Source organism: Ovis canadensis, chromosome 9 (genome assembly GCF_042477335.2).
Source record: "Ovis canadensis isolate MfBH-ARS-UI-01 breed Bighorn chromosome 9, ARS-UI_OviCan_v2, whole genome shotgun sequence".
NCBI classification, from domain to species: domain Eukaryota; kingdom Metazoa; phylum Chordata; class Mammalia; order Artiodactyla; family Bovidae; genus Ovis; species Ovis canadensis.
The window spans coordinates 54,436,600-54,458,626 of NC_091253.1; the positions used below are offsets into that span (position 1 = coordinate 54,436,600).

General features: G+C 36.3%; 1 protein-coding gene across 2 annotated transcripts in view; it reads right to left on the bottom strand.

Annotated features, from left to right (window-relative positions):
- ARFGEF1 (ARF guanine nucleotide exchange factor 1) overlaps positions 1–22,027 on the bottom strand; it is a 131,762-nt gene that overhangs the window by 70,413 nt on the left and 39,322 nt on the right. For both annotated transcript variants that reach the window (XR_011259004.1, XM_069600139.1), the window contains exons 2-7: positions 14,586–14,616; positions 13,904–14,060; positions 12,561–12,707; positions 10,889–11,068; positions 5,706–5,982; positions 2,550–2,660 (exon numbers count right to left, since the gene is read on the bottom strand). Coding sequence is in view for 1 of the 2 variants with exons in the window: in XM_069600139.1 (XP_069456240.1) it covers positions 2,550–2,660; positions 5,706–5,982; positions 10,889–11,068; positions 12,561–12,707; positions 13,904–14,060; positions 14,586–14,616 (903 nt within the window). In the remaining variant the exon portion in view is untranslated. The remainder of the gene's footprint in view (positions 1–2,549; positions 2,661–5,705; positions 5,983–10,888; positions 11,069–12,560; positions 12,708–13,903; positions 14,061–14,585; positions 14,617–22,027) is intronic.

Sequence of the window (22,027 nt, forward strand, 5' to 3'; positions counted from 1 at the left end):
CAAAGAAATAGAGGAAAACAACAGAATGGGAAAGACTAGAGATCTCTTCAAGAAAATTAGAGATACCAAGGGAACATTTCATGCAAAGATGGGCACAATAAAGGACAGAAATGGTATGGACCTAAAAGAAGCAGAAGACGTTAAGAAGAGGTGGCAAGAATACACAGAAGAACTATATAAAAAAGAGCTTCATGACCCAGATAATCACGATGGTGTGATCACCAACCTAGAGCCAGATATCCTGGAATGCGAAGTCAAGTGGGCCTTAGGAAGCATCACTACGAACAAAGCTAGTGGAGGTGGTGGAATTCCAGTTGAGCTATTTCAAATCCTAAAAGATGATGCTATGAAAGTGCTGCACTCAATATGCCAGCAAATTGGGAAAACTCAGCAGTGGCCACAGGACCGGTAAAGGTCACTTTTCATTCCAATCCCAAAGAAAGGCAATGCCAAAGAATGCTCAAACTACCACACAGTTGCACTCATTGCACATGCTAGCAAAATAATGCTCAAAATTCTACAAGCCAGGTTTCAGCAACAAGTGAACTATGAACTTCCAGATGTTCAAGCTGGATTTAGAAAAGGCAGAGGAACCAGAGATCAAATTGCCAGCATCTGCTGGATCATGGAAAAATCAAGAGAGTTCCAGAAAAACACCTATTTCTGCTTTACTGACTATGCGAAAGCCTTTGACTGTGTGGATCACAATAAACTGTGGAAAATTCTGAAAGAGATGGGAATACCAGACCACCTAACCTACCTCTTGAGAAATCTGTATGCAGGTCAGGAAGCAACAGTTAGAACTGGACATGGAACAACAGACTGGTTCCAAATTGGGAAAAGAGTACATAAAGGCTGTATATTGTCACCCTGCTTATTTAACTTATATGCAGAGTATATCACGAGAAACACTGGGCTGGATGAAGCACAAGCTGGAATCAAGACTGCCAGGAGAAACATCTATGACCTCAGATATGCAGATGACACCACCCTTATGGCACAAAGTGAAGAACTAAAGAGCCTCTTGATGAAAGGGAAAGTGGAGAGTGAAAAAGTTGGCTTAAAATTCAACATTCAGAAAATTAAGATCATGGCATCTGGTCCCATCACTTCATGGCAAATAGATGGGGAAACAAAGGAAAAAGGAAGAGACTTTATTTTTAGGGGGTTCCAAAATCACTGCAGATGATGACTGCAGCCATGAAATTAAAAGACACTTGCTCCTTGGAAGAAAAACTATGACCAACCTAGATAGAATGTTAAAAAGCAGAGACATTACTTTGCCAACAATGTCTATCTAGTCAACACTATGGTTTTTCTAGTAGTCATGTATGGATGTGCGAGTTGGACTGTAAAGAAAGATGAGCGCCAAAGAATTGATGCTTTTGCACTGTGATGTTGGAGAAGACTCTTGAGATTCCCTTGGACTGTGCAACCAGTCCATCCCAAATAATCAGTCCTGAATATTCATTGGAAGGACTGATGCTGAAGATGAAAATCCAATACTTTGGCCACCTGATGAGAAGAACTGACTCATTTGAAAAGACCCTGATGCTGGGAAAGATTGAAAGCAGGAGGAGAAGGGGATGACAGAAGATGAGATAGCTGGATGGCATCACCGACTCAATGGACATGAGTTTGGGGTAAACTCTGGGAGTTAGTGATGGACAGGGAGGACTGGCGTGCTACAGTTCATGGGGTCGCAAAGAGTGACACTCAGCTGAGCGACTGAACTGAACAGAACCATGAAATTTTATGTGCTGCTTAAGTATTTGTTGAATGAAAAGATGTATGAAAAATTAAGATGCAATCAGATGAATATGTGCTTCAAGTGTTACTAAAGATGGAAATATATTATTAGAAATGATGCTATAAATGAAATCAGGTATGGTTGAAATAGTACTATTGTCATTCAAGATTTATACTGTACATTTAATTATATTTCTAGAGCATCTGTAGCAAGGTACTATGCTTAGTCCTATGCAAGATACAAGAATTAAATAAGCTTCAATGGATTGGTCTTGAATCTAATGCTATCTATAAATCTATATTGTTTACAAAAAAAGTAAGTGAAATTCCTAAGAGACTTTAAAAATTTTTTATAATACAATCCACATGGTAGGACTTGACCCTATACCCTATATTATGACTTGGTCGTGATAATAAAGGTATAAGAAATCACAATTTTTTCAAAGATATAAAATACTAAAAACCAAATAAATTTAAACATTTTCTAATTTATAAAGTTTAGCATATTTAGGAGGATGAAGAATATACCCTGCCTGTATCCCACTAAACGAAAAATAATAATAATTTAAAAAATGGTATCAACTTTTTTTAATGCAGTGGAAATAGTGGATTTTTACTTTTTAAAAAATTATCACTGAAACTGGAGAAAAAGGAACTACTCTTTTATAAGCAGAGACACTTAAAAATTTTTTCTGCATACAATTTTAGCCTTTTTTGTTCCACACAATATAAAAACTATCTCCACTGTTAGATAAAATAACATAAGACAGAATAAATTAATTTCAAGTCAGATACACTACCTCCAACAACAATGTTCACCATTTCTTCTACAATGCTCTGTACAATGTCTTGTGGCTTTTCCTCACAGTCATGGTTTTCTCCATCATATAATATATCATTTTTAGACAACGCTTTAAGAGAGAAAAAATTTAAAAAAATATTATTTTAGCTTTTTAGAAATTTTTGCTAAACATTTATAATGGAAAAAAACCTAAGAAATTAAGAATAAAAGGGAAAAAAATCAAATAGGTTATACGAAACTCGATGCAATTATCCTTTAAATCTTCAATATTTTAACCAAACCGTATTTTTAAATGTTTTATAATTTCAAGTCAACTTCAAAAATGATTCATTTGACAAGCTATTAATATTAAATAACTATTCAACTTCAAGTTTTCTAGAAGACTAATCCTTTAATCCTATAGATTACATTAATCCTTTAAAAATAAAAAAATTTTTAAGTATTCTGAAGGAAACATTTCTAACATGTCCCACATGCTAATCAAATAATATTAAATGTAATTAAACCTTGTTTTGATTAATGAGGCCCACCAATAACAACAAGCTCATTACTGTGCTCTAACGTAACAGGGTCACTGAAGAACCAGAGACAGGGCTATCTGGGCCCTTCCTTCCTATTTCTTCCCCAACAGACTCCACATATCCAATGTATTAATAAAACTAAATTTAATAAGTAAAAAAGAATTCATCCCTCAATTTAACACTAATTGAAAACAGATATAACAGCCAATCAGAAATTCTGAACACACAAGAAACTAATAAAACTTGATATAGCTGGTGAGCCTGTACAGACTACTGCAGATAAAAATAGGATTTCCACTGGGTTTTCTGAAATGCTGAAAGTATCTCCGGAAGGCTCAACCAGCACTTTGTGCTGCTTTGGGAACTGGGACCCTGTTCTGGAAGCCACTGCCCTACACCAAACAGCCTCAGACCGCATGTGAGCTGACAGTGCCTCTGTCTACACTCCCTGATCTCCACTCACCCTACGATAAAACCACTACTTATACTCTGGCTTCCAGAAGTCCATTCTTCCTGCTGTTCACTGCTCCTAATCTACTGTTTGCTGCATTCTGCAAAATACTGAATGTCACATAAGAAATTTGATAAATAAGCATGTCAAGTCAGTAACTTTACAAAAAATTCAATACAACATTTAGATTCTTCCGTGGAGTAAAAACATAAATGTCTTGAGAGATAATCTTTCCATCACTCTTAAGGTGTGTGTTTCTGCACTCTACTTGGCTAAAATTATTACCAAGAGTCTAAAAATTAATAGTTTCAATGTAACTAAATATAGTCACTAAATTTTGCACAAAATGATTAGTGAATCAAAAGTCAACTCTCTTTTAAGTCATTTGACAGAAATAGATTAAAGTAACAGTGAAAAATATTTATTACACATGGGAAACCATTACAGAAGTTAACTGTTATGGCCGAAGTCACATAGCCAGGAAGTGTCAGAGATGTGATTCAGAGCAGATGACCCCACTCTAGACCATGCACTCTGAACCAATGGCTCACAGGCAAAATTTTCATTTATGCAGCTACAGGGAGAAAAACACCTTTAAAGTCAAAGTAATCACAAAATGATGCAGGAATTATGTTGTATTTGTAGCTCTGCATCCTGAAAGCACCTATAGCGGTATCTACTACACAGTAGGTGCTTCCATTCCTTGGGTCTCGGCCTATGCTGTTCTATTAGAAACTTCCTAAATTTTCTAGCCAGTCAACTCCTACCTTTACCCGAACAAGATCCAGCTAAAACATCACTTTCTCTACAAAAGTACCTCCTAACTTTCCTTGACAGAATTATCTCACGCATGCCGCTTGCAGGGTATAACTCATTTATACATGCCTGACCTTCCAGGCACATGACAGACACCCTAAGAGCAATGGCTACACCTTTACCAGCTTTCTAACCCCAATTCCTAGCACAGTGCCTGGGACATAGTATGTGAAATCAATGTTTGCTGAAAGCATGGATGAAGAAATGGAAGAATAAATAAAGTTGCAGCTTTCTTATAGATTAGCTCTTTGAATCAGCCCCTTTATCAGCTTACAGTGAAAGAAGGGGAAATTTTATCAAGGGCAGACTAGGAAAACGTAAATCATATTATAGGCAGTGCAGATTTACTATTAGCATGAGTACTGAGAATGCTTGGTTTATCAAAAGTGTCTCTTTTAAAATAAACACCAAATAAAGCACGAGAGTAAAAAGCCACCTATTCATGCCACTGCCAGTGTTCATGCCACTGTTACAGAAAAGATGTGGTTTAAAAAAGTCAAGAGCTGAAAATTACAATAGAAGATTTTCCTCAAAATCTGTTCTGAAAACAGAATTCAGATGAACTGTAACTAAACCCTAACCATCCTAACTCTATTGGAAAGGTAACAATTTCCATCATTTTTTGACATTAAGCTAAGGAGGGATGAAGGGAAGAAACTCACTGCCTGGCAATTTTATAGAACAGCTAAAGCTGAGAACAATGTTTGAGGGGAAAAATGATTGCATGTGATTCTTTAGAGAAACAAATTTGTAATAAAATAAATAGTTTAATTTTTGTAATCTTGTAACCTTTTTCTTATAAATAAGTACACTTAGAAAAAACACTGCCAGAGAATATCTAAATATCATTGACTATTACATGTTAGGATTTAAAAATAAGTATTTTTGTATGTCAGGTGGTTACTCACAAGATTTCTTTTCATATTTAATTTCAGTACTCTTTTGACAACAGAATTTTGTGAGTTTAAAATGATGTCCTAAAATTTTCAGTCACATTCCAGAAAACCTTACAAATAAACAGGTCTCCTGTTTGCTATAAACTAATTTTAAGAAACCTGAAGCGCTTACATAACACGCTCACAGACATTTATGACCCTCGTTAGCAACATATCTCCTCCAAACCCATCTGTAAATCATCATGCTTGTGAGATACTAATGAATGCATAATATCGCTAATAGATGTCTTATGGGCTGAAGTGAAATTAACTTTACGACTAGGCTGGAAAAAGTCCACAATTACTACAATGTGTCCAATATCCATTAGGTCATATTACTCTTTTCACATTTCTTTACCAGAATTGCCTTCCTACATTCTTCCCTTAATACACACTCCCCACCCCCACAAACACTTTCTCAAAAAGATTACTTTCAGCTGCAGTTGCCTGATCAGCTTCAGTCTGCTCATTTTCTGCACTGGAAATATCAGATCCATTTTCCGGCTCTGTATCATCCTGAAGGCTTTTGTCCACATCATTTGTCTGGGGATCAAGGTCCCCTTCGTGTTCTTGGGATGTTCGGTCAACAGTCTGAGGTGGCAAGTATCTGAGTTGAGGTGATTCAGGCTCATGATGGCTTACTGGAGACTGCAACAGATGGTGGTGCTGTCGATGCCTTTCTTTTTCCATTTGTTTGGCTTCCTGCAACTGCAAAGAAAGAAAACCGTTTTCTGTATTTGGCAATAAGAACAGAGATGGACGTCTTTCACTATATCCTCTTGTCAATATTTTTGGTGTTTAAATAATGTAAACGTATTACTTAAAAGAAAAAACAAATTTTTTAAAATAACCTTAGGATGATAACTAGATTGTTGCCAACAGAAAAGCAGACTTACTTAAAATCAAATAAAAGTTTCACTAAGGGAGAAAAAACATAGACGGGGAAATAAAATACACACACATTCATTTTTACTTAGATATACAGAAACAGAGTCTAGACATATATATATAAGAAGCTAGTAATAATGGTTACCTATAGGGGATACAAGTTAGGAAAAGTGGAGGGAACTTTTCAGTGAATACCTTTCTGTAGTATGTTCTTCTGTCACCTTGTCAAATGTATTAAAGATAATAAAATTACAATGAATAAATAAGATGGCAGGAAGTACTTAAATGCCTCTGACCAATCAGTCATTTAAAGAATGAAAAAACTATCTATAAATGTTCCAGTTTTATTTTAGGAGACCTGTCATTTTTATGTATATAATACCACGTGTAAAACTGGCTCACTTACAGGATGCTAAGAACAGTAATAATCAAGATCACAGGGTTTCATTTTTTAGCACTTTATTGCTTTTAGACACATCTCTTTTGGTCTTCATGACCATTAAGAAACATTCTCACAGAACTAATTTCCACAAAGATAAATACTTTACAGTGTCAAATATGAACATTTCATACTCCTAGTAATGTTCCAGGTTATGTGTATCATAAAACTAAAAAAGAGGGAATATGTGTGTGTGTATATATATATTCTTTTTTTTCTTTTTGATTCACTTTGTTGTACAGCAGAAATTAACATAACATGTGAAGCAACTATATTCCAATAAAAATTAATTTAAAAAATTAAAAATTCTAGGTTATGTGGAAATATCAGAATTAGCTATATGAATTTATAAATTAAAGTTGAATTAAAATATTTTAATGCTCAAAAGGTAGGAAGAGACTTATAATCAACATCATCTAACTCCCTTGTTTTACAGATAAGGAAATGGGCATGACGAGTTGCACACAGAATCAGAAGAGACTTCTCAAACCAAAGCTTTAGCCTATTTATGAGAAAGTTAACTTCCAAATTAACAGTGAGGAACCTATGACCTGCAGTCCAATTTCACCCTCAGCCTAACCTCAGCTAATTTGTACTATGGTTTAGTAGGGCAAGCACACGTTTTGGAACTACAGACAAGCACAGTGTTGAATTCTAGCTTTCTTCTACTTATCCCAGACTTGTATAAACCCTAGAAAGGGTCCTGAAAATAACCTTTAAACATTTTCTATATATTCTCACACTTTAAACATTTTCTATATACTCTCACACTTTCTAGAGCAGGATTTCTCACCATCAGTGCTACTGACATTTGAATCAGATAATCCTTTATTATATGTGAGTGGAGCTGGGATGGGGTGGACACTGGCTGGTGTACTGAACAGAGTTTAGCAACATCCCAGTCCATGACAGGTCATGACTCACCCCAGCAAGTGTTTCAAATGTGGCTTTGGGCACCTCCAGTTGAAGACGACCACTCTAGAGAAAGAAACTAGCATTTTCTCCTTTAAAATTTTAGACGTGAACACTTTAAGTGATTTTATTTGGAAAGGTGAGGAAAAGTTATCAGTTATGTATATAAATGAATTACACATCCAGCTTAGAATATTTTAGCATACATGGAAAACCACTCTGTCCCCCTTTTAATTTTCACTCTCTTCCCTTTCCTACTTTTCTCTAATTATCCATAGCACAGAAGTAAATATGCTTCATGACTTGACACATGTTCATAGCCTTTATCATAATTCAGTTATATATTTACTTGTGTGATTATTTAAGACTCACTTTTCCCTCTATTCTCCACAGATTTTAAGCTCTTAGAGAGTAATGTCCATTCAGTGCTGGTTTTGTCCAGCACTGTATAACTGAGAACAAGAACAGTGCCAAGAAAATAAAAAGAACACAGCATAATTTGCTGATCGAGTCATTAAAAAGTGATAAAGGTAGTCTCATTCACTTCTTTTTTTTTCATATAAATTTATTTAATTGGAGGCTAATTACTTTACAATACTGTAGTGGTTCCTCAAAAACCAGCAAAACAATTTTTTGTGGTTGTAAAATATGAGCAATAATCCAATGCTAATAATCTAAAACACAGGAAGAGTGACTGAATAGACTATGGTACATCCTTGAGTACTATACCATCAGTCAAAAAGAATGCGGAAGTTCTTTAAGGACAGACATGGAATGCTTTCCAGGAAATACTGCTGACTGAAGAAAGTAAAGTAGGAAAGAGTATCCAGAGCAGTGTGGAAGCCAGTCTTCCCAGGACGGCCACCAGCCATCTCCACTTCCGACCCTCACTTCCCAGTACAGTTCCCTCCCACACCATGCCAGGGTGGTCTGGGTGATACTTCAGATCATGAGACAGACAATGTATAATGGCTTCTGCCTTGCTCCTCTTTCTTCTCATTCTCTAGCCCAGTAAAGGCTTTAAATGACCCCATCCCCAGTTAATACTGTGATCCACACAGCCAACTAACTGCAACCTCATGTGAAATTCAAGCCACAGCCACCAGCTAAGACACTCGGGTTCTGGACCCTCAGAAACTATAAGAGATGAGCAGCTAAACTATGAGGTTTAAGCAGCTGAAGTTTGGGGTGATCTGCTATGCAGTGATAGATATGTAAGGAAGGTGGTACATGAAACCATACATACATGTGCTCACTTGTGCTCAAGAAACGCAGAAGGATAAACCAAAAACCACAGAGATGAGCTACATCCAAGAGGTGGAAAGGCAGGAAGGAGAGGACTGGCATGGTAAGAATGAGTAGACCTTTTGTAGATCTCTACCTCTTAAGGCACAGTAGGGTTTAAATTACTTAAAAAACAAGCAAGCAATTAAACCAGAACGTGAGGGGTACTGAAATGGAAAACAGGCAGTAATAAATGAACTTAACTGTATTATAAAGTAATAATATTATACCATTGAAGAGTATGGAGAAGAAAAGAACTAACCTAAGTAACTCTGGGAACCACTCTAAATGGATAGATACTATCAGGCTGAAGACAAAAAAAAAACAACAAAAAAACAAATATAAATGTTATAATGTACCCAGTAAATTTGCTTCTCACAGTGGAATGAGTCAGCAATTCAAAAACTATCATATGTACATAATAGGCCTGAACAAATAATGTATCACAGAAAATGAAAGCCTTTTATCTGTATAAAGAGAAGTTACAAATAAAGAGAGGAGGCTGCAATGAACCCTGTGGTATTGGAATTAGAAGTATCAGTATGAACACATTAAGTTTTCATATATATGGATGGGTAGTCACATACAGATTGGGGGAGGTAGGGTAGGGCGGGTAGTTAGTATGCACACATGTATTTCCTAGTTCAATCTGCTGAGAGGGAAGCAATAACAACCCAGCTGCAACGAACACACCTAGACCTCAGATTTTGGTTCCTATTACCATTCAAAGGAGCCAGGGCTCCCTGTTTATGTGTCTACTACTCCAGACATAAAGCAGAAAAAATTCAAAATGAGCCAGGAACAACTTGAGATTCCAGAAGTACTCAACAAAGGACAGGGGCTTGTCCAAAAGGACAGAAGGCCAAAGCTGGAATATTTGGGGCAACAAAATAACAGAATTAGATTAGAAACCACAGAATAAACACTCATGAATACAGACTGATAGAAATTAAAAACTGAATGAAAAAATATGAAAGGGGAGTTAACTCTGGTTAATAAATATTTAAGGAGAGAGAAACAAAAACCTGCACCAGGAAAACACTGCAGTAATAACTGTTGCCAACAAGATCTACTGAGGGATACTCAAATTGGGTGTGGGGGAGTGCAAAAGAATCTCCAAGATATTTATTAAATGTAAAAGAATAAATTTTCAGTAGAGGAACCTGGAAGATACCACTTTAAGCAAGTAATCAGGGTTACTGTACTTAATAGTATTATACCAGTGTAAATTCCTGTTTCTCAACATTGTAATATGATTATGCAAGACATCGGTATTAAGAAAAGTAGAATAAAGAGAATCTCTGTAAATACCTCTGCAATTTTTAAGTTTAAAATCAGTTCAAAATAAAAAGTCAGAAGTTGGTTTTCAATTATGAAGACCTAAACAATTAGGCCACCTCATGTGAAGAGTTGACTCACTGGAAAAGACTCTGATGCTGGGAGGGATTGGGGGCAGGAGGAGAAGGGGACGACAGAGAATAAGATGGATGGATGGCATCACTGACTCGATGGACATGAGTCTGAGTGAACTCCAGGAATTGGTGATGGACAGGATGGCCTGGTGTGCTGCGATTCATGGGGTCGCAGTCGCAGAGAGTCGGACATGACTGAGCGACTGAATTGAACTGAACTGAAACAATTAAAAAAGATTCTCTAGCTGCTGGTCTCTTACTTTCCTCCCCAAATATATTCCATTACTACAGAAATTTATTTCACTTTTTAAAGGCTCAATGAATAATTTTCTATAAGAATAGATCAAACTAGGTAACTTTCTAACGACATTCACTGATCTAAGCTTGAGAGCAATAAAAATATCAATTCATAAACACTTCCATCAGGATGATACCAATCAATCTCTATCTTTCAAATTCTATTTGTGATGAGAAAAAAAACACAAAACATTTTAATCCAAAACCAAACAAGTCAGTAAGCCAGTCAAAACAAAATACCACAGATCTCCAGTACATAAAACTGTAAACAAAGATATTTTCTGCACAGTCACAAAAGATTTTATTATAATTTTTGCAAAATCTTTTCTACAGTTGGTGCCTGTGGTGTTCTATACCATCTCTCTCATTTTTTAATACTTACTGCTTGGTTTTCCATGCGTGCAAAGATAACATTTAACATCTGAGTGAGAGTAGCTTTGGCTGTTGTCTGATTGATGAGATTTTTGCTTGCTAGATATATGTTGTAACATGTTCTCACAGCTTGCAGTACAGTTCCTTCATGAATTTCTATGTGTTGAGATGTTACTGCAGTTAGTAAAGCCTTAAAAAAAATAGAAAAAGAAAACAAAGATAAAGCAATTTTTCACATCCAGAGTTTCAGCACAAAAATACATGGCTATTTTTGTATCAGAATTAAAACTTTCAGACACCATTACCACTTTACAGTAAACTATACAAGAGTTTCTACCTACCTTAAATATATCATCAACTGTGTCATTTTAACAGAAATATTATTTTAGTCTACTAAAATGTACAACATTAATACTGTCATAGTATAGCAGATATATGCTGCATATGATGTATCTGTTGAGCTAAATGTCAACTTTACAGAATACATATTGTATCCTATTCACTTTCAAATTTTCCTGAGATCTAACTTGTAGACTGAACTCAGTGTGCTGTTGTTATTGTTGAAGATAATTGTTTTAAAATAAATGTTTTAAAATAAAACATTTAAAATAATCCTCCAATAAAACGAACAGCTTTAATTTATGTGAACTGTCACACGTTACTCAATTTCTCAAAAGCAAGGACTCGTATCTTTGTCCTTCACATACTAAACAAACCACAGCTGACACTGCAAGTGAGAGGCCAGACTGGATCGCTTTTTTAGAATCAAGATATTTTATGATTTATGAAGAGAATGCTGCTATGAGACTGAAAAGCTCAGAGGGGTGATAACCACACGTAAAGGAACACATTATACATGTAAACTAAAGTACTAATAGTACAAGAGAATTTTGCTGACAAATCAACATACCACCACTACTATTAGCAGTAACATTAAAAATTGAGTATTTACATAGCAGACTGAAAACACAAATGAGTGATTTTTCTTTAAAGGAGTTTAATGACCCAGGTCTATCAGAGCACAAACCCAGGACGATCATCCGAGCAGGTTCAGCAGACTGACAGGTAAGGGAAGCAGGGAAACTGGTGCACAAGTGGTTCACATGGTAAAGCCTGGGACTAGAAAGCAGACTACAAGGGGTATGGCAGGAGAAGAAGAAACTAGAAGGGCCACGGGGCCTTCACATGGGGCCCCGAAGCTCAAAAGATAGATCAGGCCAGAAACTGAAAAGCTCTGGAAGATTCTGGGGGCCTAAACTGGGACCTTCAAAATAAGAGTCTTCGCCTAGCAAACTCTCAGCATTTAACAATAAAGTCCCCTGAAACAGAATCTAAAAAGCCCCCAAATGAACTTTATCTTATCTGGAAAGCACATAAAATGATTTTTCCCAATGCTCTCAAGGTAAAAGTGAATGTGAAGTCACTCAGTCATGTCCGACTCTTTGTGACCCCATGGACTATAGCCTACCATGCTCCTCCGTCCATGGGATTTTCTAGGTAAAAGTACTGGAGTGGGTTGCCCTTCTCCAGGGGATCTTCCTGACCCAGGGATCAAACTTGGGTCTCCCGCATTGTAGGCAGATGCTTTACCTTCTGAGCCACCAGGGAAGTCAAGGTAAAAGGCTTCTGATTTTAAAAAGTACAGATAATGAATAACAAATTCAGTTCTTATAATTAATTACCTTTATTATTTGTAACTGAACTCCTTCATCTGTTTGAGGACCTTGGAAACAGCCACAAATTGTTTCAATAATTCTATCAATTAATTTTTTGCCTGGTGTTGTACTATCTGGAGCATTGCCAGTCAAGTGCCCATAAGCAATAAGTTTCTGAAACCAAGAAAGAAGATAAAGATCCTAATTAAGCTAACAAATATATATATATATATATATATATATATATACACACACACACATACAGTAATGAAATACACATTAAAATTATAACATACAAATTGATTATATGTTAAACTTTTACACAAAAATATTAAGATATAGCAAAAGTCAAGGCTATACCAACTTTTCCTGAAGAAAGCTTTATTAGCTATAAATATGTGAAAACATTTACACTTGTAATAATCACAAAAACAGCAAAATAATGATAACAAAACCATCAGGCAATACTTTGACAAAGGCAGGCCTTAGAACTTGCCTCTGATGAGTTGTAACAACTCACTGCTTTCTATCCAAACATTACTAATACTGCTTTTGTGAAAGCTATCTTAACACACTCAAACAACCCAAATCTGTTTCCAAATTAGATCTGTGAATATGCTGAAACCCAATTTCCACACACTGGCCACAATGTATCACATATTTGTTCATGTATCATTATCATTACAACCCTGGAAGGAAGGCCTTAGATATTATAATTTTAATTTTTCAGAGAAAACAAGGCCACAAATCAAATGAACTTATCCTTAACCTATCTTAACAACAAATCATATGGATATGATTTTTTCCACTCAATTGTTAGTTTAAAAGGTATAATCCCCAAACAGTGAAAATACCTGAAAAGAGAAGGACTCTCTCTCTGGAATTTTGTCTCACAAATATCTAAGAGAATCTGCATACACACATGCGCACGCGCATGTTTGTGTGTGTTAAGTAAAATAGAAGACAGAAAAGAATTTTCTGATATAAAAAAGGTCAGTGCTAAAGTTTTGCAGTAAGTATAAATATTGAACTGTTAGTATTAACCTACCGCTTTACATAAAACAGCAAGCATCTAGTAAAATCACTGCAAATAATGAAGTATGCAAAATCACCAGCAGGTTAACTTTCATCATTAATAACCTTAGAAAAGACTGCCTCTCACTAAGCTAACTAATGATTTGTATTACCCTTAACCTAGAAACATCTTTTTGCAACTACTGTTTCTCTTGAGTGTAAGAAACCATTTAGTTTCTTACCACAAAAAGAATAATCAAGGCTTTCACAGAAAATGCCTGAGCTATTCATCAACTGTAATATATGGGAATACATTTAAATTGGAGGGTTTTTAGATAGTGCCATTTTATACATACCTGTAAACAATCTAGAGATGTACTGACTATGCGGGGACATTTGGACTGGCATGCCAATTCAAAGGGGAGGAAGTACTTGTCTGCTTCAATAAAATTTGTCTTTGATTTCACTGGTGGAAGGGTGCTTGATCCAGCTTTTGCTTCTCCATGAGGAGGACTAAAGGAAAAAAGAAGAGTTTGATTAGAATATTATATTCATTATCTTGATGATATTCTCACTCTAATTCCAGTTCTAAAAGGCACTGTGCTAAACCAATCTTCATTTTCTCATATTTCATGAGGAAACCAAAGCCCAGAGAAGTGAAGTGATTTGCTACAGGTCATAAGCTAGTCATTAAAGCTATAACTAAACTTAAGAAAATTATTTAATTAATTAAACAATTAATTTTTAAATTATATAGGTTACTAAATATTTAGTAATCTTTCTTAACATGAGTCAGTCTTTAAGCAAAGACAAAGCATATCTTACGGGATTTCAGAAATACCCTTATTTATAAAATCTTTTTGTATTTATAAGTATGTTTATAATATTTCTCAAAATCATTTTTTAAAAACTGATTTTATTACAAAGATCACATACAGAAAATCTGCCACATCCAAACAGAGATGATTACATTGTTATTTTGCCAAGACTAATAAGTTTTCAAATTATTTTTACTGAAGGAAAAAAAACCCCACAAACCTCTGCTTTTCAGTTTCCGCTTTTATTTCCTCTGGTTGGGGACGGGGGGAGAAAAGAAGCATACATTAGAAAACTTGACAAGAGAAAGATCATTCACTAATCTGATTACAGGCTTTAATTTATAACTTCTATAAGATGTCAGGAAGGATACAATTTCAAAAAAAAATTAGGTACTAAAACTCTGTTGCTGCCAAATGTATTAATTTGCAGAAATACTGTAATTCTATAAGACTTATGAAGAACATACATTAACAACCACAAAAATAGGTACAAATTACAGACTACTAATTTTCAAAGCATTTCCTTTTCTCAAAGTAGTTTTTTCTTGGGGGAGGAGGGTCAAGTTAGTATTTGCATTAACCAGAGGCATTAGTATTAAGAACAGAATAATATGTATACTGTATTCAAATGACAAAATATAAGGCACATGTGAGTGAGGAAAATAACTCAAGACACCCCCTTGGGATTATCTCAAGGAGATTATCAGGCCAGGACTATAACTTCTTGATCATGCACAGATATGTTGACATTTAACCAACTTTTCTACTTATGACTATACAAGGCACTATAATATACACATGCCCAGTTTAATGGGAAATTTTCCCTTTTGCTGTTTATATCCATAGGAGATGAGGTAAATTTGAGGAATTGTACCTGTCACAGAATAACCTTAAATTTAATAATAAATTGAGGAATCTGGTTAATTGATTAAACCTGTAGGAAATCTGTAAGAAAAGCATTCAAATATACCATTAATAATAACCACAGTTATTGAGTATTTACTATGGGATAAGCACTATTACGTTTTACATGGACTAACATATTTCTTAACTTGCAATAAATGCCTAGTAACACCTCATTCAAGGAAACTGCCTCTCTGATAAATCAGGGCTTGAAAAGAGTTTGCTTCACGTTGGCCTTCAACAGAAGAATCAAGAAGTATAGTTGACCCTTGAACAAGGTGAGGGCTAAATTATAGTCAGCCCTCCACTTCTGCTGTTCCTCTGTATCCATGATTCTATCTACCAAGGACTGTGTGCTACTGCCGTATTTACTACTGAAAAATATCCATGTACATGCGGACTCACGCAGTTCAAATCTGCACTGTTCAAGGCTCAACTGTAAACTAATTAATTCTCAATTATTAAAGAAAAAAACCCAGAAGAAACAAAACACTAAAGTATCAAATTAAGAAATAGTATACTCAAATCCAAAACCACTTGGTGCTTAACTGTGAAATACTTTCCCATTAAAGTCAGACTCATTACAAGGATGACCACAAACAGCAAAATAGTTCTGACATTGCTCTGGAAACACTAGACGACGCAACTAGACAATACCAGATGTGATAATAAAAGTCCTCAGTCTTGAGCTGAAATAAGACAAAAACCAGACACTGGATTTGTTTGTTTTAAATATGTAGTCATAACACTTTATTACTGACATTCTTTCAGGAATCATTGTCTCTCTAGCCATTAACTCACCCTATCCCTTCACAACCATTTTTGTACAATGTTTCTAAAACCTTAGAAACAACCACTATATTATTTATAAAAGGAAAAGGTTAAAAATTGGAGGAAATAGGTCAGTGTAAATTAGCATAAAAGTATAGATTTTAAAGTATTTTAAAAGAAACACAAGTTTTACTCCTTCCGGGTACATTAAGTTACTGCAAACGAAGTATTTTAAATTACTAGAACAGTTAATAAGGCACAGGACTTGATAAATGAGCAGGAAAGAATGATTTATTAAAAAAAAAAGCTGATCACATGCAAGTTATGTACCTGGTTCCCCAAGTATATTCAATATTCTCTCTCATAATATGATTTCCATCAACTTGCTGAGCAGTTTTCTTTTCCTCCACTGACAGTACAATATAAACTTCAAAATGACATTTATACAGATTTCAAGAAATTCTATCAAAATGCATAGGTATGATACATGTGATTTATACCTACCTCTCATGACATCACTTCACTTCTCATGACATTGCTGTCTTACAGCTTACAGAGCAACAGCACTTACTCACTCAAAGCAAATTGATAATTTAAAGAAGTGAAGTGAAAGTCGCTCAGTGGTTTGACTCTTTGTGATCCCATGGACTATACAGTCCATGAAATTCTCTAGGCCAGAATACTGAAGTGGGTAGCCTTTCCCTTCTCCAGGTGTTATTCCCAAACCAGGGATTGAACCCAGGTTTCCCGCATTGCAGATGGATTCTTTACCAGCTGAGCCACAAGCAAAGCCCCAGTCTAAGGAAAAGTGAAAATGAAGTTGTTCAATCTTGTCTGACTCTTTGCAACCCCATGGACTGTAGCCTACAAGGCTCCTCCACCCATGGAATTTTCCAGGCAAGAGTACTGGAGTGGGTTGCCATTTCCTTCTCCAGGGGATCTTCCCGACCCAGGGATCAAACCCGGATCTCCCGCATTGCAAGCAGACACTTTTTACCATCTGAGCCACCAGGGAAGCTTCCAATCTAAGGAAAGACAAAGCCAAATGGAAGAGTCTGTAATAAACATATTAAAACTTACACGTCCAATGTACTGTCTCCTTAAAAACAGTAATTGTAGGAGGTTATGCTTCGATTATCATAATACTGCCAGTATTCAAAAATATTTGTGGAATTCACTGCCTGCAGTTCTTTTCTGCCTGCTTCCTTCTTTTAAATGAATAATCTCATAGAAGGAAAAAATCTCTAGAAAAGGAATCAAAGTCTAACCACCAATTAACCACAAGTGGTTTGGAGCCAAGCATGAAGAATGGTATGTGACCTCAAAACAAAAGTTCTTAACTTCAGTGCTTCTGCAAATCATGGCAAATTGTCAGTTTGCAAGCAGTGTTTTAGAAAAAGTATGTAACTCTCATCGGATTCTGAAAGAAGTCTGTAATCCAAACTATAAAGATGATATAGGATTAATTAAAAGCAGTAATTTGGATCAACAATGACTAAAGATGACTATACATTTAAGCAATTTTAAACAAAACATTTCTAAAATACTACATAAATGTAAGGGATCACTCTGAAAAATAACATGCCTTTGGATGTATATATATTGTGTTAGGTTTACTTTTTCAAAGCCAATCCTATGACTTTAGCATCACATTTCATACAGTTAAGGATTAAACAAAAATACAGGCATTAAATAGAATGTTACAGTATTTATGGAAGAGAGAGATAATGGCTTGAACAAAAGCTGTGACACCAGGGATGAGTAAATGTGATTCCATGGACATCGTGGGAGGAAAAACAATGAAACAATCTCATTTATCTAGGAGGAGGAGAAGGAGCAAGAAGAGAAGATGGGGCTTGCCTAACTGGATATAAAGGTACCACTAATTTAGACACCAGTTTTCTCCCTGTGCACTAGCTGGGGTGAAGGTGAAGAGGAGGAAAATTTGGTATTATCTTGTTTCAAGCAACGGGGATGTTCACGTGGCAGCATTCAGCAGGCACTCAGGTGTATGAATTTGAAGAGCAAGAGATAATGTGACAGACTGTATTCTCAAAAATGGTCACTATTTTATTTTCCACCCCCACATGCCCTTCTGCAAAGCAGCCTTGCACACCTCACCAAGAGAAGACAGTCTAATTTCATCCTTCTTACGTATGGCTGGCCTCAGAAATTCATTCATAACCAACAGCATACAGTGGAAGTGACAGGGACCACCACCAAGATTCAGGTCAGAAAAGGCCAAGCAGCTCCTGACCAATTCTGGAATGCTGGGTCTCCAGACACCCACTCATGGAACACAAGGGCCCTGATGTGGGAAGTCCAAGCCACTGGGAAGCTGTATGTAAGTTGTTCAGTCAACACCACCAGCTGAGCCCAGCTTTCAAGTCATCACAGCCCAGGCACCAAACACGTTGAGTGAAGAACCCTCCCGAGGATTCCAGTTCTCTGCCATTCATGTCTCCCCCAGCATTTGTGTCTTCTCAGCTGAGACTCCCGACACTGTGGAGCAGCAACATGGCTCACCTGAATTCCTGACACACAGAGACTCTGAGCATAATAAAATGGTCGTTGAGTCACATCACTAAGTCTTGGACTGGTTTACCATACAGCAATATGTAACTGGGCCTCCTAAGAAAGGGCTAAGGAGGTGGGAGGAGACTGGGGTTTGAAATAACTCTGGCAAATGGGAGAGACAGCTAACTGAGGAGCACACATACACACACAAAGAAAACCTGCCAGGAATGTGGAAAGTTCCAGTGGACTCTGAGCAACTGGAGTCCAGGTGATGAATAGGTATAAAAATGCAGCCTGGACGTCTACCCTTGTAATATATTTAGCAGCCTCCTCAGGACTTGGAGGTCCTCTGCAAAATTCATTTACAAAATTACGACTAAATCATATATAAACAACTGATAGCTATGAAGTACAAAGCAATTTAAAACAAAAGACCAGTTGAAGTTTCTTTTTAGCAGCCAGAAAACAGAAAGATAACTTTTTCTAACACTACTACTCCCACCACCATCTTCCTTCCAATCTAAAGGAAGCAAAAAGATCTTATACTGTAAGATTTTATCAATCGCCATGGCTTACAATAAAAACTGCCTCAGCTATCAATGCAATAATTTAAGTACTCTTACACAGCTTAGAAAGTTTACTGATTATGTATTTGTAATCATTTGGCCCTGAGCTAAGCTAAAATCTACCTTGCAGTCTTCTATAAAAGGAAACAAGCACCATAAACCAAAGTGAGCAGTCCTTTGTATTACCAAATTTCCTGCTGAATTCCAAATAAATGTTTTTGTATCACAGTCAGGACTAGATAGGCATGGCTATTTTCTGAAATATGAAAGGGAGAAGAATAGATTTTCATTCAAAAGCCAATATTCCTGCCCTCCCTACGGAAAGCCAGCAGAGCCCCACTTGATACTATTGCTCCAGTGTGCGTGTGTGCTTAGTCGCTAAGTCGAGCTTCTGTGACCCCAGTGACCACAGTCTGCCACGCTCCCCTGTCCATGCAATTCTTCAGGCAAGAATACTGGAGTGGGTTGTCATTTCCTTCCCCAAGGGGATCTTCCTGACCCAGGAATCAAACACATGTCTCCTACATTGACAGGAGGATTCTTTACCGACTGAGCTACCTGGGAAACCCAATATAGTTCTGGAGGATGTGTCAAAAAGAAGGGCAAAATTCTGACTGCAAACATTCTAACTATCCTCAATGGGTTGAATATTGGTGAAATTTTCAGAATAAAGGTGTAAAGTGAAATTGCCACCATAAAACAGGAGAAGCCACCTAAGGGGAAGAGACGGGATGCTCCCACCTAAATGAAAACTGGACACAAGAGCCACAGTCAGCCTGTGATCACTCAAACTTCAAATTCCCAAAGTTAACATTTGAAAAGATTGTTCATTACTTGTAACAGAAAGGCACTGCACAACTTTTAAATTTAGACCCTGATTTCTAGCCAAAGATTACATCTACAGTAGACCCCCTTTCATGGTTCCCTTTCTGAAATTTCAATTACCCACAGTCAACTGCAGTCTGAAAATATATGGCAAGTTCCAGAAATAAACGGAAGTTTTAAACTGCATGATATGCTGAGCAGTGTGATGAAATCCTGTGCTGACCCACACCATCCTGCTTGGTCCCATCAAGGGCATGAACCATCTATCTCTTCAGAGTTCCCTGCTCTGACTTATTATCACTCTTGGTTATCAGGATCAACAGTCACAGATAGTATCATAGTGCTGTGTTCAAGTAACCCATACGTGACTGAAAAATGACCTCAAAGTGCAAGAGCAGTGATGCTGGCAAAAAGAAGTTTTAGCTTCACTTAAAGTGCTTTCTTTTGGGCTTCCCAGGTAGTGCAGGAATAAGGAATCCACCTGCCAATGCAGGAGATGTAAGGGACATAGGTTTGATCCCTAGAAGCAAGAGATGTGGGTTTGGTTTCTAGGTTGGGAAGATCCCCCAGAGGAGGAAATGGCAACCCACTTCAGTAATCTCTCCCGAGAAATCCCATGGACAGAAGAACTGGGCGGGCTAGAGTCCATGGGGTCACAAAGAGTGCGACACAGCTGAGCATGTGTGCATGTAACTAAACGTGCTTTCCTTAAGTGAAAAGGTGTAAGTTCTTGACTTAATAAGGAAAGGAAAAAACTGAAGACTGAGGTTGCTAAGATCTTTGGTAAAAACGAACCTTCTACATACAAAATTGTGAAGAAAGAAAAAGAAATTTGTGTTAATTTTGCTGTCACGCCTCAAACTGCAAATGTTACAGCCATAGTGTGTAAAGTGCTTAGCTAAGATGGAAAAGGCATTAAATTTTTACAATAAGATATATTTAGAGAAAGAGACCATATTTACATAATCTTATTACCTTATATTGCTTTAATTGTTCTATGTTAATCGCTCATAATTTACTGTACTTAAACTGTATCATAGGTATGTAGGTTTAGGTAAAAACACAGCATACAGATGGTTCAATAGCTACCCACTGTTCCAAGCATCCACTGGGGATTTTGGAACATTCCCTGCAGACGTGGCATACTACTGAAATTTAAGTTCTCATATGTACTTAAGTAACTTTTCCATGGCAAATAACTTAAAACTAGGAAAGAAAAATTCTAATAGACTGAAACTGTTTCTTCAATGTTTGGTACATCAATAATACCGAGATTAGTGAGAAATGAAATGAAATTTGTTGAAATGAAATAAGATAATGAAAATTGTTGATTAGCTCACCAAAATCACACAAATACAAACAAGTCTAATAAACAACAAAAATATCTTGTATTTGTGTAGCATGTTACAATTTACCAAGAAGTTCTACATATATTTCTTAGAACACCAGACAGTACTGCCAATATATCCATTTTACAGATTAAATAACCTGAATAAAAAACCTGAAGTGACTTACCCAAGATGACAAGAAGGATTTAGAATGATTTAAGTATGACTTGCTATGGAATAAGCATAAATCAAAGGACTAAATTTCAATGACATATTAATTTTAAAAGAATATTAATTTTAGAACAACGCTGTTTTTGTAGTTTTCCAATGTGCCCACACAAGTTCTAACAAAACAAAAACCACTGTGCTGCCTGTTAATTCAGAAGTAGAAAAAAAATCATATTTTGAAAATCAAAATTAGAAATATAATTTGAATAGTAAATATTTCAACTCAATAATTCTTTTCCAGACTTCATGTATAAAATACAAAATAAAAAATCTCAATAGAATTCAGATCAAGTGCCTGTCTAATGACACTAAAGGGATAAATATAGGTAAGCCAAATTTAAAGAAAACTAAGATAAACTCTTAGTGAAACCATGAATTATGAACATTGTCCTTTAACAGAACTAAATATTTGGACAGAAAGGAATGCAGCGGCTGTCTTCGATTAACAACTTGCAGTGGCTACAGTGAAAATCAACAAGAACAGTTATTGTTCTCAGTGTTAACATCCCTACTGGTAAATAAAC